Here is a 17,658-nt window from a genome sequence, read left to right on the forward strand (position 1 = left end):
TTTTATTGTAGGTACTTATTACTTGAAAATATAAAATATAATGCTAATAAACAAATTAGATGGCGCTCTTTCGAATTTTAAAAATAACGATATTCAAATCGTGACCCTGATTAGTCAATGTCCAAACGTCGGCGCCGCATGTTAAATTACGAAGGCGAGGTATCAGCTTTGTAGATGTAGCTTCTACAATTTTACTGAGAATTAAATTGTGATAGACTATATTGTTTGGAAGGTAGCTAACGTAATCACTTTTACTTTTTGGGTCTCCTTAGGTACAGTAAGAAAATTAGTGGTATAATTTTAATCCTCACTGAATGAAGAACATAGTAAAACTAACAAAATAAGGTACCTATAAGTATACTTATAAAATTATAGTGCAACTATTTTTAAATGTAAGTAAAGGGCACAGGAATGAGGAAATGTTATAGTGATTTGAATTTGACACTTTATTCTGTCATCCACTTGTTCTCAGGCCGTTTCACACTTGGCGGGCTGTATGTTCACAACTACTCGGATAGTGGCCAATGAATGAATAAACAAAGCCAATACCCTTGGACAGGCTCAGAAATCTCAAGCATCCATCGGCATCAGTTGCAGAAAATTTATACAAGCATTGTGAAGTACCTACATGCAGCTCTTTCTCATGACTTCCATTTATTTGCAAGTTACAAATGCACCAATCACCAATCAATTCGCGACTTTTTCGCTACTGTTCCGAATCTAAATATGGCCAAGATACGAAAACTAGGAAATTACATTTAATTATCAATCTTACAATCGTATATCGTCGGCGCCCTCATTCGTTTTAATTTAATCTAGTCAAAACAGAAATGAGTAGCACTACACGTACTTTGCACTCGCGATAACGAAAAAAACGTAATACAAATCAAAAACAATCCCTTATCAGAGAGGTATTTAAAGCGTTGTAGATTTGAATTATTTTCAGTTCGCGCTAGACACGAATACGACTATTACCACAGAATAAAAGTAAGAGTACGAAAGAAAATGGCTGCCGTTATACCTGTTGTGACCAAGCTGTCCTCTCGAATTATACGAATTTTGGGATGCAATCCTGGACCTATGACTCTTCAAGGGACAAATACTTATATCTTGGGCACTGGAAAAAGGTAAATTCGTTTTTAGTGCTTTTGTTACCTATATAGGCTATTGTTTAATCGATTGCGCAGTATTTAGTTTACACGTATGCAACACCCATTGCTTTGTTTCTTAATTTGTCTTGAATAACGCAAATTTCCCATCACCTTTAAAGTTGATTTCATAATTCATGTTTTTATGAGATTTGAGTCAAGGTACCTATTTATTTATTAAAATAAGAAATAGTCTATTCACTGTTGTAATAATTTAATAAGTTATACTTATATACATTTCCGCAAATTTTTGGATACCTTATTCTTCGTCACCCAAAATCATGTTTTCCTGGTTCACTCAATTTTAAATGTTAATTTGCAAATGTATGACCTATGGATAAGTACCTACCACTGTTTTGCTGGTAAATATTCAAAAGAGCAAATTGTGGATGTTGTGATTCTTTTTATGGTAACATAGCTACGAAAATCAAAAGTCTTGATGGATCTCAGCGAATGTATTTGGGGAATTTACATTTTTACTAAGCATTACCCTCATTGAAAGCTATTTTCAGTTACCAACTCTTCTCTTCCTTCACAATCATAAGTCATGCACTCCCGCATGTCTACTTATCAGTCAAGTTGTTTTTTCACATGACTTCACATTACATAAACAACGACCGTCATAAGGTCAATGTAGACTGCATGTAACACTTATTTATTAAAGAAATCAGCTATGATTAATAGGTGAAAAAGGTCATGCACGCTGTAGTATAGCTTGTGGTTGGGTTTCAAGGGGTCAGACAAATTATCTAATAAGTAGCTAATTTAGACAGAAGAAGTTAATGCATGAATCATCATTCTTTCAGGCGAATTCTTTTGGATACCGGCGAAGGCAATACCCCACAATATGTCAACAGCCTTAAAGCAGTTCTCCACAATGAGGGTTGCACTTTATCACACATTTTCCTGTCTCATTGGCACAACGATCATGTTGGTGGTGTAAAAGATGTGCTGGACCTCATCAACTATACCTGTAAGTACCATTCATCTTTGCAAATTCGTTTGCTAAGAACATTTTTGCAGCCGATTGTGAAATATGGAAGCATCCCAGAAAAGAAGCTAATGGGAAAATCAGCAATGAGGATATCAAAATTAATCAGTTTCAAGATGGTCAAGAATTTGCAGTAGAGGGCGCCACATTACGTATTATACACACCCCCGGACACACAACAGACCATTGTGTCTTTCTTCTATTAGAAGAAAATGCTATTTTCAGTGCAGATTGCATTTTGGGCGAAGGTACTGCCGTTTTTGAAGACTTACACGACTATATGAACTCTTTGGAAATTATTTTGGGTTTACAACCTACAGTTGTATATCCCGGGCATGGAAATGTAGTTCATGTAAGTGTCTATATCGGCTACATTTATTTCTAGATGTCGTTTTTTTGTAACTGGTATTCATATAACATATTTGCTTTAGCATCCCCAAGAAAAGATCCAGTACTATATAGAACACAGAAATGAGCGCGAGATGCAAATATTGTCAACGCTGAGAGATAATCCGTGCCAAATATTTACCGAAATGGATTTGGTCCGTCTTATTTACAGGGACACTCCTGAAAAGATGTGGCGAGCAGCCGCTTATAACGTGAACCATCATTTACTAAAATTGCTGAAGGAGAAAAGAGTTAAGCAAATAGAGAACATGTGGCAAATCACTGATCCTTGTAAAATGTAAATATTGCCGCCTTTGTTATATTTATTTGATTAATTAAATTTTAAGTATTCTATTGTACGGTTGAATAATCTTATGTTAAGGTTATTGTTATAATAAAAAGTTTAACAAATGCGTTTTTTTAATGCAGTTATTTGCATAGTCTATGGAACAACACTAGAAACAGCAAATTTATCAACAATTACAGAGGGCCAAGTGTGTTCTAGGTAGTCTTCGCCCCCTTTTTTTGTGTTTATTACTAATACTTCTTAACTCATCCAAAATATAAACGGCGCAATTCTTAGTCGGTTTTTCACGAACTTTCTACGGATATAACTAGGTTACCGTTGGATGAATGAAGCTGATTTTTTTTACAGACTGATTATAGGTACTACTAATGACTTAAGGGTGTTTCGTTTTTAAATTTTTTCTCTAATTATAAGATTATCTTATTATCTTAACATTATAAGATATCTTATAATTAGAGAAAAAATTTAGAAAAGAAACACTCTCATACTCATTGGCTGTACCTATCATTAGTCTGTAAAAAAAATCAGCTTCATTCATCCAACGGTTACCTAGTTATATCCGTAGAATGTTCGTGAAAAACCGACTAAGAATTGTTTTTTTACGGAGTTATCAAATGTGCGCGATTTTTTAAAATATTTTTTTAAGAACTATTATCAACGTTTTGATACAGAATACAGAATTGGTAGCGCAAGAAGTACCCGCAGCGCCTTAAGTCATATGACCTGAGGCAGCAGACGATCGATTTTAGCATACTCTGATAGGGCAAAATAGAACTCCATCGGTTAAAATTTTGATCACTCTCGCTCAGTGGATTTCGTGCTAGCTCCCCTACTATATAAGCTGTAGATATTCTTTTTTCAATCAGGTTTGCACAACTAAATTATTATTGAAACAATTTGATGTTTCCAGATGACAACAATCCATGATTTATTTACCTGCTTCACATTAACATACAAAATATACAGAGAGTAGAGACTTGTTATAACTAGACCGCTTAACGTATCTAGGGTGTTGTCGACACAGTATGCAACACACAATACACGGCGGGGCAAAAATCGCAGAGATGATGTGCAATACAATGAAATAAGCTGTTATTTTAGATGTTCCGTTCATTAATCATTTTCGTGATTAGCTCGAATTAGTAAAGAGATAAATTTCTGTTGAGAATAAACCAATAAACTTAGGTTAACTCGTGCGTATCAACATGTACTCTGTCGATAAAATTTTAAATAATATGCAGATTTTCAACGGATAAAAGTTTAAAGGGCCAATGGATCAGAGCCATTCAAAGAGAAAAATTTACTCCTACCATCTGCGGGGAATGGAGCCGATTTTCTAAGAAAGGTACCGACGAAGGTATTAAACAATAATGCAATACCGAGCGTTTTCGACTTTCCCATTCACTTAAAATAACGTAGAACTGTTATTCGACATCCTTTACCAGCTAGGTAACGGCAATACCTACTTGCCTATTATAGACGTAAGTAAGTACTGGTACTAAGTATATTTCAGGTTTTGTTACAAGAAAAATAGTTAAGTCTGTTAAATATTCCATATGTACAGATGCGATATTCGCATCAGAGAGTCATTCAAAGCTTTTAACTAGAAAAAATTTTGGAGGATTGTTGCACGTATCAAGCGATGCATTAAAAATTTGATAAATTGCTGAAAATGTGTTTAGGTTTTTCATTCAATCCACACCGCACCGCGTTGTAAACAAAATGGTTATCAGCAGTCACAGCAGTTACAGCCCATTTGGGTCTTTGGATAGGCATATATTGAATCAAAATCCGCTAAATAATCATATCTTTACTACTTACATCTTTAGTTTTAAGAGTATATTTCCACATACGTGTTCACCACCAAAATACACATATATAACCAAATTAGGACTAGAGTAAGGCAGTTATATACCAATTTAGTTCAAATAAAATACCAATAAATTCGAATAAAACAGTTAACAGTTATATGTTATCTTTGTTTGGTACTAAAATCTAGAATAAATAAGGTAAAACAAGCTGCGAGAACGTACTTCCGCCCCGCGATGAACAGTTGGTTGCCTATCCTATCTTGACAACAGGCGCTTATAGTAAAATCTACATTTTTCAACAACTTTAATATTGATTATTACGGAACTATTTTGACTTTGATTTTAAATCTTAAATCATACGCTTGTAGATGATGACGCAGGGCTCTTCTCTTGTGGCGGCGATAATATAACAAGTCTCTGTACATATAGTACAATATCCCACATAAGGTCAACCTTCGCTCATCTATTTACCAAGTGAAATAGATTTTTTTTAGTCGTTTCTCTCTCCCGCAAAATTTCCCACATTTTAGGGCAGTAAAAAATAAAATTTCATTGCAAAATGTTATATTTTCTTCGATACAATTCCATGTTCATATTTATTACATATTCGTTCGTAAATGCATAAAAATCAACTTACATCATCCTTATACACTTCAAACAAACAATTTAAAACTCCAAGTGGATAAAATGATAAGTAAAACTATCTCCTTGGCCGATTGGGAGGGGGCATTATTTCCATATCATCATCAAATCTGTACTTATCAATAAAATGTATTAGTCTTTCTTTAGTAACAGGCTCTCTAATACTGTCACAAACAGCTGGAAATAATCGTGCTAAAAATGAAATTTAAATATGCACAATTAAGTACCTTTAGCGGTTGAATAAGCATTTGGAAATGACTTGTCCGTCCTTTCTCGCATGAACTTCCATTGTTTATTTTCAAATTTACATTCAATAATTTTATTATCTAAGTCTTTTATTTCTTTCGTATATTTCATTACTGCGAATGGTGAATCTAACTGACCTACGTAGAGTTGACCAATCTGCTTAGGTACAATCCTAGAAGAAAATAGCTGTCTCATGTTCATAAGCCAAACGAGTTTGCAGGTTGGTGTAGGTAATTATTGGATAAGGAATAAACCTAACATTATTGGGGGTTTACTGTATGAGCCTGATAATCATGGTAATTTTTTATATTGGCGTGACATATCAGCATATAGCAATAATTAAGAAGTAGGGTAGTTACTTACCCCATTCCTCCCTCCTTGACAATTTTTAATCTAAAATCAACTGAGTTTAGCTCTAAAGGTTTCCATTTTAGAACATCATCACATCTTCCTGCCGTGTATGGCTAGAAAATTAATGGTAATGCCAAAACTGCCATCCTGTTTAATATTTACATCTTTAGAAGGTTGAAAAATAAGTCCATCAGGTTCATGCGACAAAGTTTTTGCAAACTTCTCCCCCAATAAGCTAGCAGCCTGCGTTACATGCCAGAATTCTTTCTTTCTGATACTAAATGGTTCGGCACTTTTGTTAATGTGACCATTTTCCATTGCAATTATTCTAGGTTTAATAATCTCATTATCTATACAATGTAGTCTAATTGGATAAAAGGGCATTTTCCCTACATCCTGCCCTTCAAATTTAATTATGTCGTACGCTAAAAATCTCGGGATATTGACATCACCCACTTTATCGATTACCATTTCCTAAAATTGGAACGGTTAATTTCCAACATTTAACCGTCTCGTATGAATACCCCATCTATGAGAGTGTTCATCAAATGTCTAGCTTCTTTTCGATGTGGAAATTTCAAACCATGTACTTTAAAGACACAATGGTCTCGGTCGAAGAAGTAGACTTCGTCTTCTCCATCAATCAACATTAAATATCTAAATTATAAATTTGGTATGAGGGCAAGCTTAAAGAAAACCTACCTTGTTCCGTCTGCTTTCCACGAGACGCGATATGGCTTTGCGTGTAATAACTTTATATTATTAACGTCCATGGACACAGGTTGTGATCCAGGAAAGCCTTTGCTAATAAAGAAAATAATTAATTAAATACTGTTTATCCAGATTGACATGTTAGTTTCTTATTATTTTTGCATAATTTCTTTAATATGCTAATCGTTTTTTTCGGAATAATTTAAAGCTAGAGGTTTATATTTCATTATTAATTTATTTATTAGGTTAAATGAACAATTAGTGCGGTAATGAAACGTTGTTCATCAATGTGGTACTTAAGAGACTTTTCTTTCTTCATATGCAGAACAAAACAGTGTACTGCAATTGTATCTTACGCTAATCACAAACATATAAATTAATATTAACCAAAGATTAACCTCACTAGATAAAGGCGCTTCTGCTGTTTTAATTATAAAAATATCTTTATATCTAAAATTCTGCTGTACGTGTTTTTGTGACTGAACTCCCCCTAAACAGCTGGACAGATGTTGATAAACATTTTTTTATGTGTATCTGTGGGTCACGGATGGTTTACATTCACAATGGGGCTCGATTATAATATAGGACTTTTTTTTAAACTTCTTTTTTTGTTGAAGTCACACTCTGTCTTTTTGCGAATCGATCGTTACATGCGCATATTTACATTCTGTATGCTGGGTTTCCGTTATCATATATCCGTCAATATCGAGCATACGAAATTGCAGGGGAAAATCTAGTATGTCATAAAAATGTTAAAAAATATCAATTTGCAAATTATATACAAACTGGTGGGTATAACATTGTAACATCTTTATTTGTTATTATTATAGGGTTTCAATGATACGTGGCACAAAACTTCGCACGAATGTATCAGAACGTTTTCATATAAGGTTTCGATAAGGAACCATAGATTCACTTATGAGAAGAGGTTTATAATCAGAACTATCGCACAAGGGCAATTGAAAAGTACTTTACGTTAGCTGACTATCCTCTGAGCAACGTTACAATGAATATTTGAAATCATGAACCGGAGAGTGAAACTGTGCTTTATAACCACGACTGCTTTTAAATAAATGACATTTGATATGTTACCAACATTATAAATTCAAACTGTCCTCAGTTAGTTTGGATCACCTGGAACAGTTATTAATTTGCTCCAGGGATCCCGTGACTTTTATACCGTACAGTCTATTATACTCCGAAACGGAAAATCACACCTATTTTCAAAATATTTTAAAAACCAACAACTTTTCAGGGATTTTCGAACACTACTAAAAATGATTTATATAAAATATCAACTCATGAGTCAACAAAATGGCTGGTGAACGGCGCCTGCGTAGAGATCCGAAAGGAACGCGTTTTCAATAAAAAGGTTGTGGTTCAATTATGACCAAGATGTAAACAGAAAGATCGGAGAACAAGTTAGGCGAAAGTTTATCGCCCTTGCGACGTTCAATAACCAGCTGGAATGATGAACGTTGCTGTTTTTGGAAAAAATATAACGTTCCCATAATCCTGAAATTGGTAAAAAATGTTACTCTATGGCCAGGGTTTTTGTCCAGAAGAAGGTTTTCCTGACATCGCTAGGTTGTGTGCGTAATATATTTTATATGTTCTCGTCTTTTCTTACGCACAAAATTACGAGTTCTTATTTAATTTCCTTTCCCTTTTGTGTATAACAAGAACCTCTAGTTTTAACCACGACTGCTAGCCAGAGTCAAAACTGCCACGAAACGTATGTCGTATTGATATGAAAGTAATGGTGGCTCTCTGGTCGTGAGTATGGGGTAAGTGTTATTAGGAAAAAACAATTAAAATGATTTAAAAAAATTCCCTTTACGTCCAAATAATAATGTCCACCTTGTTAGTAAAAGATTGCGACACAGACAACCTGCAACAAATAACTACCAAAACGTTATTTTGGTAATGGGTCAATAGAAGTCGTTGATGTAATGGGTATCCTACCCACAATGCAGCACTGTCCGTATGGCTACCTACATATATACATATTCTCTTCCATTGATTGCATGATGGTCATGCTATGTAAACATACTCAGTGATAACGTGCGCGCAAACTAAAGAAAATATATAGTGTTAAGTTTTTGGCAGAATACAAAAAGTGAGTAAATGCCATTTAACATAACTTTTAGTGTCGACTTCCTGTCTAAGCGCAAATGGCGCCATTTTGAAAATATTTTAGTCACGGAATATTCAAAGAAGAAAATTCGCTTAGAGACGTAACATAATTACAATACCCACCCAGAAAAACCGCACATCCTCGAAGTCTTTTGTTGAAGATGAAAGGCTTTCGGTTGTTCCATAAAAACCGTTACTCCTGGAACTCCTTCCATGAATACGGGATTTTTTTTAGTCATACTATATTTCATCCTTTTACGAGAAGGTTGAGCAGACGGTTCCGCATCGTACTTTTGCCTAAGACAATAAAGCGTTAGAATAAATTGAACAGCAGGGGTACCTCCTTACGAAGTTCCTTCGTTGGTATCGAAACTTTCCAAAGCTTCTCCATTTGATACATCCTCCTCATCTGCAACATTTTCGGTAATGGCACTTAGACAAAAATTAGCGAACTTACCGAAACACCACTGGGGTAAGTCGGGAGCAGGTGGCGCGTCGTCAACATCATCAAATCGTCTATATAATTCCTGTATATAATCGGTTTTATAAATACCGGGAGGCCTACAATTTACAACTAGACGGGCAGGGGCAAAAGACTCTCTTACCGAACTTTAGCAAAAGTTTCTATGGCGACCTCGACGGAAAAGTCCATTTTTTGAACCAAATAAGAAACGATCAGAAAACCTGTTCGATTAAAACCATGCGTGCAATGTATTGCGATACATTCTAGGGGATAGCTGGAGATAAATTTATGGACTAACGTAACAAAAGCGGTGGTTTGGTCTTCAGAAGGTGCCTCACCATGACCGCGACAATTCAATTTAATGTATTTGCAATTGGAGCTAATCTCTTCTTTGTCATAAAACCTACTTGTATTAGTTAGATCAATCCACAAGCCGATTTTTACCTACAACATTGTGTTAGTGCCAAGTGACTCCGCTATTAAATTATGCACCTTTTTTCGTTTATAGTATTCGAAAACCATACTCGGTGGAAACCTGCATTCTGGTGGAACTTGTTCGTCGAAATCTGTACTTAATGGTGTTTTAAAAGCAATGAATTTTCCGATTATTAAATCTGTCGCTTTACGTGGACAATGTAACCATCGATTTGGTATCTGTCCAGGTCCACGCTTCCTTTTACTCATTTTCCTTTATTTTACGTTTGTCAGGTACCTTTCACTTACAATATAACATATTTTCAATGAAATGTGTTAATAATCGATGCTTAGTATCCTGGTCATTTTCAATCGCACCGGCCACAAAACAAATTATACTAATAAAAAAGACAAGTACCTACACATTTCTGATCGCCTTAAGTTCAAAATATTTAAAGTCAGACGCAAAACAGCAATTGCATCTGACAAAGTGTCAAAGTGATGTCAAAAATCAAAATAATTAAACTGTGAAGGTAGCCACACACTTTTGTTTATAATGTAGCGTTTACACGAGATTAGTCAGTAATTTTACATTGAACGACTAATGTACAGGATGTCGCAGAGGTTGGCTTAGTACCTACTGGACCCTAGCAAATTCGAGATTTATAGATCCCCCAAAAGTCAGCCTTTTCCTCCACTCGTGCCTTCCTCTTTTTTGTACATACCCTCCTCTCCTTTTTCTTCACGCCGCAGTCTATCATTTCCATCCTTCTTCCTCTACTTCCCTTCCGACCACTGTTCTTTCAATCCACAATCTTCTTTTACGCAAACTACATATTCTTCACCTACACTCATTACTTTTACTCTTTTTGGTGCTTATTCAAACCGTACTTACATTCCATTTTATCAAGCTACGCTGCAACATTTCATTCTATTCCTGCGCACTTTCCTCAAAGAAGATATAATGTCGTCAGTACACCGAATTCGTCTCTCTCTCTCTCTTCAACACAAGCTTGTACATTTCCATTCCAGCATTCTTCTGTCGTCTTGGCATATACATACCTGCATTGAATTGTTGAAAAACCCTGCCTAATAGCAGATAGCAGACCAATCCGTTTTCTTCTCCCCAACCCTCTCATTGTCCCATATAAATAGTATTGATAATTAAGCCTTCTATCTCTCAAATCTACTCCTTTATTTTAATATTTTCGTTAAGCTGTTTCATTTTACACAATTTAAACGTCGCTCCATGTTAGCAAAACACACTTTCAAATTTTTTTCCTTCTCCAAGCATCTCTAAACTGCCGTAATTGCGTCTCTAGTGCCCATTCCTTTTTTAAAACCGATCTCTTGCTCAGATAATCCTTCCTCCATTGTTGTGTAGTAAAGAGTACCTACCCTTACTCTGGTGGCATATGATCAAATGTCTAAAGCCTCGACTACGATACAAGCGGTGGGCGACGATCAGCGGCATATATACCAAGCGGCACTGACTACAATTAGTATGCGGCAGACTCTGTTCAATTTAATAGTTGATCGATGCTCTCATCGGAATTTGCTGTTGAGAATGTGTTTGTTCCGCCGGCGAAAGAGAAAGTATTCTGTGCATTCTATCAATAAGTGCAGACGTAGATATGGAGAATATCATCATTTTTTCCACTATTTAAGAAAAGACAAAACCAGATTTTTATATACCATCAGGACGTGTACTGAAGCTTTTGACGTTCTGCTGCAAAGACTAGCACCGCATTGACAAAAAAGAAGAATTGGTCTTCGATATCAAATGTTGTTAAGTTTACAACTCCCTGTTTAACGAATAGTCGTATTGTATTCCTGATGAGGAGGCCAGGGCCGTAGCCAGATACAATTACTTGAGCGGGCAAATACAATTTCAAGTAGGGCAAGTAATTTGACCGGAACTCCGTGATAGTACGTAATTTGAAGGTACGGGTAGTGGGACGACGTATCACACTCACACGAAGGTGTGGAGGATGGACTTACACCTTGAAGTAGCATTCCTTACTCCAAAATGTTTATTTAAAAACAATAAAACCATAAAAAGCCAAAAAAACAGTTTTTATTTCGAAAACCAGAACAAGAAAAGAAAATAAAAGCAACAAAAATTAGAAATTAAAATCAGAATAGTTCCTGAAGCTTTCTATTTTTCCTTGCGTTAAATTTTCGCAATACGTCTTCAACATTTAGTTCTTCAGTTTCGTGCTTCTCAAACGCTAAGAATACTAAATCGGCCATTCTTTGGTGATTCATGGAATAGTGTTGCGGACGATTAATAGCCGTCAGTGTAGAAAAAGTCGATTCACAGGCAGCAGTGCTACATCCAAATGTCGCCACTGCGGCAAGGAGTTGATAGGTGTCTGAAAAGGCTTCTCGATGTGCATAAATTAAATCAAACACATTGCTCGAAGATTTCTTTTGCACATAGCTTCGCACTACAGCTAATTCTTCTTTACTGGGTATGGTGATTCCTAATAACAAATTATAAGTAAGCATTTGTAAATATAAGAAATTTATACTTTTACCTAGTCCAGAAAAATATTGCAACTTTTCAAAATCGAATTCCTCTACAGTCGCAACAGCCGCAATTAGTCCATCGTGTTCTTCAAAGCGTCTTTCCATTTCTGATAATACCATATCAATTGCTTCATAGTAGCCACTTCTAAGATTAGTATCAGAGCTTGTGCTTGAACTTGAATGAGGTAGTTGTTCTGTGACAATGTAATCATCGAAATTGATGGGTTTTCGTTTTCTTTTTGAGTTTTCTGTATTCGCATCTGGCAGAAGTTGTTTAGCGTCTGCTAATAAGGAACAATAATTTTTCCGTAACAGTGGACTTGATAATGGATAAAGCTGCTGTTAGTCCAATGGTTCGAGTTTGTAAAGCCGCATCTGCTGGATGTAGAAGTGATAATATTTTGTTGGCTAGTAGCAATGCGAAACGAAATTCTATTTTTTCAATAACTACTTGCAAGCCAATACTTTTAGCAACATCAAATCCATTAAAATTCCCTTTCTGAATTACTTGCAGAGTTTTCAAAATTTCTTTATAATTTGATAGAATGACTTGTGCTGCTTTTAAATGTCCCGACCAGCGCTGTTCTAACAAACGACCGATCGTTCTTCCTTCATATATTTCTGCCACTTTTGCATGACGAAAAAATTCGTGGAGTAAAATCACTGATCAAAAAAGTGGTTGAGCATTGTGATTTCTGAAACTGTTTTTACTACAACAAGTGTAGTCGGTGATTGAAGCAGTGGACATACGGAACAGTTCTTTGAAGTTTGTTCTGAATGTTTGCCGCAACTCCTCCTACTCTGCCACTCATAACACTGGCTCCATCATAGCACTGACTGAGCAAGTGCTTTGTATCAATATTATTTTTTTGTAAGACTTCTAACGTTTCTGCAGTAAAAGTGTTCGCATCCAATTTTTTTGTTGTGATTATTTGGAGAAGCGATTCCCTTACCTTTCCATCTTTTACATACCTAATGCCAATTGCTACATTTTCACGATTATTCCTATCTTTGGTTCCATCTTCTAGTAATGTAAACCACTTAACATCCGGCGTTATTAATAGAATTTGCAATATTGTTTCTAACCACTTCTGCCATTACTTCAATTATTTCGTTTTGTATTTCTGGTGATGTATAAATGGCGTTTCGGGGAATATGTATTTGGCATTCGGCCAAAAATTTATCCTTCCGTAGAGTATACTCAAATAATTTATTGAACAAACCCCTTTCCATATGCTCCTCTAAATTGTAATTTCCTCTTAAGGCCAATTCGTTTACAACTAAGAATTGTATAACCTCTATTATTGATTTCATATAGTATCGATGCTTTTCTAAAACTCCAGAGCTGACAAGTGTTGATACTGACGTGCAGGAATTTATTCTTTGATTTCTTTCTGTCCACAGTGCCATAGCGCGAATATGAGTCTCAGATTTTTCATGCCGAGAAAATCCTCTAACATCAAGAGCGTTTTTCCAATTTTTAAACCCACTACTTGTAAATGCAACTTCTTTAGTACCATGTGGCTGAAATTGCATACAGGCGTAACAGTACGCTGCATCGCGTTCCTCTGAATATAACAACCAGCTAAATCGACTATACCATTCAGATCGAAAACAACGAAAATTTGTCTTGGGGTAATTCACAAGTTTTGTTTGTTTTATAGGTTCCCCACGTTTAGGCAAATCTTGAGGAACTTCTATGTTTGTTGTGTTTTGTGCAGTATTTGCGGTCGTAGGAGTTACTGTTTCGACAGTAGTTTTTGAAGGAGATTCGTCGGGTAACTCCTGTAACACGTCCTCTCGTTTTTTAAAGAAATTTCTAATATCCATTGCTCCGGCAGAACAGAACAGAGTTGTAATGAAAAGAACTAAACTGTCTACGTGTTTCCGTAGTGTACGCAACACCTTTTTTTTTTACTAAAAAACTTAATTTTAACACTTCCAATGTACAAATTTAAGAAGACGCTCCGGTAGCTCCACTTTCCACTAATACCAGCAGCAAACAGAACTAGAACAATAAGTATACCCGCAATATGTCGCCGCCGTGCGGTGGCGGCAGCGTGGCGCGCGCGCTTTCTCCACGCTCTTATCTCTAGGTAGACTACTAAACTGTGGAATGAAGACTCATCGACTAGATGCATTATATATAATAAAATTATGTATAAACGATGACCGCGTATAAATTAGGGAATGTAGAACTACATCCGAGACTACATCTTATTGATTTATTTCTGCATCAAGTCAGTACTTGTATTAAAATAAACAGTTCTATTGCTATTCAATCAGGGCGGGCAGATTATTTCCCAGAGCGGGCAATGCCCGCTCTGGCCCCTCCCTGGCTACGGCCCTGAGTACCATGAGTCATTTGAACAGACGATGGTGGAAAGATGTGACTGACAAAAAGCATTCTTCACTATGATGATGTAAAAAACTCTCATTCTGGTTAGAAAAACTGGCAGTAGTCATACTGCGTATTGTTGGACACGCGTGGGTTTGTAGACTCAATAATACTGAAGTCTGAAGTTGTGATCGCAGTTTCAGTTTTTTCCAAGGATCTAGTTTCTGTATAAAAAGCATTAAACTCATTAAACATTGAAGATAATCATTGGGTGTTAAGCTGATGATAGCTAGTTATTTTGGTATGTATAAGGATGATTTAAAAAATTTGTACAAACTGTCTACAGAGGGCTCCAGATTGCTTACATTACCCAGAAACCACTTTCAAAGGTTTAAAACTTCAGGAAAGGGGCCATAAAGTTCTAGTAACGCATTTTTCTATAAATAAACCTTTTAGAAACACTTATGAAAGGTTCTGGGGAGCGTTCAGGTTCATGAATCATTTCTTCTTATTATTACTATTCAATTCGTTTCAGGTAGGTACATATACTGAAAGATTTAATTACTTAAGTGTTCCATAATCAAATGAAAAATACCGTTGAATAAATTATTCAATGAAAATACCCATCTACTATTTATAGAATGTATTAAGATAGGTACCTATAAAAAATGTTTGCTGGGATGTAATAAATAAGCCAGTATAGTAGGTAGGTATATAGGGTACTCTTTATTTTTACATTTACAATTTCAGTCTTGTGCTTACGTTAATGGATATACCTATATATACATAAAACTTAAATGGACCTATTTTAGTAACACATAATCTAACAAAATTTAAGGGACAATGGATACCACAGTCATAAAAATAATATATAATTTAGTAAGAAGTATTGCAGATTAGCTGTGATTTCATGGTTTTTGATTGTTAATTAGGTACCTTCATCTACCCATACGTTCAGCAACTCCTTTTAATATTTGAATGAGACTATAGAAAACAAATTAGGTACAACATTTGCTCATATAAATATAACAGTACTATTTTCAGATTAAGGGTCACATATTTTCACCTAACAGTAGTTACCTACATTGGTGCAGCAGATCAATGATTGCATCTACAGTGGCATCCATGGAATTGGAGGTTAACGGAAGTGAAAATACAGAACTATCTCCTAAGAGAACTAGCCAGATAACATATTGGTATGTATAAAGGCACACTGTTGTGAAAGTTCTAGAGTTCTTAGAGCTGCTAACTATTTAGGCTAGTCTGTAAAACATTTCACTGTAAAAGTTATTGGCAGTAGGCATTCTGCATGTTAAATATTAAGTGTTAGTGTAAAATTCGTTGATTATTAATATACTTTTAACAAATATAAATTCGTGGTTACATTATGCAAACACCTAAGAGTTGAGCTTAGTATGTTTCCAACTGTATTATAAACTTCAGGTTTAATAAAAAAATTGCCTAAACTGATTTAATGAGCAACCCATATGGAAGAACAAAACTTATGGATATAACTTCCAAGGGTTGCACAACAAAAGGGTTTTTTATTAACTTGGTTCTAATGCATGTGTTGCTTTTTCTGTATTTCAGATGGTTTTTGTTATGTATTATACCTCAATTGTTAATTGACTAGTTAGGTACTGCATTAATGAACTCTTTAATTTTTACTGTATTACCTACTATCTGTTCTTTATATTAATATACCCTGTATTTCACAATGAATGTCAGGGTTTCAATGCATCACAATATGTTTAATTTAGGTATAGCGTTTTCGATTGGCAAAACTCGTGTTGCACAAGTGCAATTTTTACGTTCTATTGGTAATTTTAGGGCAATTTTCTGTGTTCCATTGGCAAATGTGATGCAACAATTACGCACTCAGTGCAAATTTCGACGCACGAGGTCCGAGAGCTCGTGGAGCTGCTAGTTAACAAATTTTCAAAACAAACGTGCGACAATTTGAATTTGTTTCTTGCGTTGGGAGAGTTTTTTGTCGTCATCTAGCGATAGCGAGGATGATGAACTAGCCATAACTTCTATTTTACAAAAAGTTGCACTTACTCATTAAACTGAACGCCAAAAATTGGTCCTTTATAGAAATTTCAAATTTATATTCCTCATCGTTTATCATAAATAATACTGAAATCGTTTGTTAGTTTTTAGAATAGAGATTTGTCAATGAATAAAGAAAGATTTGTCGATTACCTAAATCTAAAATGAGGTTATGGACAAATGACAACAAATATTTACGAATATTTATGTTCCATTCAGAGCAATTTTCACATGGATTTCTTCAGTTTCTCGTGCAACACTCGTGCAGTACGAGTCTTGCCAATCGAAAACGCTATTAGAAAGCTGGCCGGTTTATGTTTTTATTTGCATAAGTGTTCAATGTCAATTCATTTTCTTAAATCCGGTGCGGAGGTACATTTTCACAAAACCCTTGATGAATCCCGCAGAGACAAAAACTATTGTTCCTGCCAGTATAATTCATCCTCACTCATTTTAGTAAAATTGAGGCAGTGAGCTATTGACAATTTTTTTTATTGATGAAACTTTGGCAACTTAGCCCGTGAGAAGCTTAAAATTTGTTGGTGGTTTCACCAGTGAGAAATGACGGACAATAAAGCCATTGGTGTTTATTACCGATACTTAAATCTATTTGTTTGCCTTACCTTTATTTAAAGTTTTACGTGTACCAACTCAATTAAGTCGTAGCCTACCGATAGAACTAGCCGTGACACTCATCCCCACTATTGCGTTGACGTCACAACTGACGGCGGCCGTCATATCGACTTTTAATGTAATTAATTCCAAGTAGTTTAATGTTGTACACTTAAATTAACTGTATTCGAACAGAATAAGTAAGAAAATGCCAAATACGTGCTGCGTCCCTGGTTGCAAAAGCAATTATAGTTCAAGAGACAAGGTTCCTTACGGTTTTTTGTTTTCCGAAAAATGAAGACGATCAAAAAAAGTAGTTAAGATGTATTCACCGGGACAATTTTGAAATTACTAGTTACTCCAGGGTTTGTATAAAGCATTTCTCCGACATTTTCATTATTCGGGTAGACAAGATGACTAGATAAGACGATACAGTATTAACAGTTCCACGAGACCAGATTAAACTTGCCGAAGACACGTATCCCACCATTTTTGAAAATCAGCCATCATATATGAA

At 35.5% G+C, this 17,658-nt stretch overlaps 2 protein-coding genes and 1 long non-coding RNA gene across 4 annotated transcripts; 2 read left to right on the plus strand and 1 right to left on the minus strand.

Annotated features, from left to right (window-relative positions):
* Positions 1-946: 946 nt before the first annotated feature.
* On the plus strand, positions 947-2,896 carry LOC116172301 (endoribonuclease LACTB2). The gene is made up of 4 exons (XM_031489501.1): positions 947-1,127; positions 1,955-2,121; positions 2,172-2,491; positions 2,571-2,896. The coding sequence occupies exons 1-4, from the start codon at positions 1,006-1,008 to the stop codon at positions 2,826-2,828; spliced, it is 867 nt and encodes a 288-aa protein (XP_031345361.1). The 5' UTR covers positions 947-1,005; the 3' UTR covers positions 2,829-2,896.
* A 2,295-nt stretch (positions 2,897-5,191) lies between these two features.
* Positions 5,192-10,110, minus strand: LOC116172284 (mRNA-capping enzyme). 2 transcript variants are annotated; one of them, XM_031489468.1, is made up of 11 exons: positions 9,686-10,110; positions 9,336-9,637; positions 9,188-9,291; positions 9,079-9,139; positions 8,854-9,027; positions 6,586-6,687; positions 6,408-6,540; positions 6,046-6,357; positions 5,896-5,996; positions 5,514-5,704; positions 5,192-5,463 (listed from the first exon to the last, which is right to left on the minus strand). In XM_031489468.1, the coding sequence occupies exons 1-11, from the start codon at positions 9,875-9,877 to the stop codon at positions 5,345-5,347; spliced, it is 1,791 nt and encodes a 596-aa protein (XP_031345328.1). In that variant the 5' UTR covers positions 9,878-10,110; the 3' UTR covers positions 5,192-5,344. The 2 variants fall into 2 exon arrangements, with proteins under 2 accessions (XP_031345328.1, XP_031345327.1); XM_031489467.1 differs by lacking the exon at positions 9,686-10,110 and adding an exon at positions 9,642-9,661 and having other exon boundaries at positions 9,336-9,596.
* Positions 10,111-14,318: 4,208 nt separating this feature from the next.
* On the plus strand, positions 14,319-15,862 carry LOC116172319. Its single transcript, XR_004145627.1, has 3 exons — positions 14,319-14,778; positions 14,824-15,012; positions 15,522-15,862. It is a non-coding gene; the product is annotated as an uncharacterized LOC116172319 (long non-coding RNA).
* The last annotated feature ends 1,796 nt before the right edge of the window (positions 15,863-17,658 follow it).

This window comes from Photinus pyralis, unplaced genomic scaffold (genome assembly GCF_008802855.1).
Source record: "Photinus pyralis isolate 1611_PpyrPB1 unplaced genomic scaffold, Ppyr1.3 Ppyr1.4_LG5, whole genome shotgun sequence".
Taxonomy (NCBI): domain Eukaryota; kingdom Metazoa; phylum Arthropoda; class Insecta; order Coleoptera; family Lampyridae; genus Photinus; species Photinus pyralis.

Bases quoted from the DNA above. Each gene is read 5' to 3' on its own strand.
- LOC116172301 (XM_031489501.1), top strand. From the start codon at position 1,006: ATGGCTGCCGTTATACCTGTTGTGACCAAGCTGTCCTCTCGAATTATA. The intron at 2,122-2,171 runs GTAAGTACCATT...ACATTTTTGCAG, and splicing joins GGACCTCATCAACTATACCT to CCGATTGTGAAATATGGAAG. The intron at 2,492-2,570 runs GTAAGTGTCTAT...TATTTGCTTTAG, and splicing joins GGCATGGAAATGTAGTTCAT to CATCCCCAAGAAAAGATCCA.
- LOC116172284 (XM_031489468.1), bottom strand. From the start codon at position 9,877: ATGAGTAAAAGGAAGCGTGGACCTGGACAGATACCAAATCGATGGTTA. The intron at 9,140-9,187 runs GTAAGTTCGCTA...AAAATGTTGCAG, and splicing joins CTTACCCCAGTGGTGTTTCG to ATGAGGAGGATGTATCAAAT. The intron at 6,688-8,853 runs GTGGGTATTGTA...TTTCTTTATTAG, and splicing joins AGGATGTGCGGTTTTTCTGG to CAAAGGCTTTCCTGGATCAC.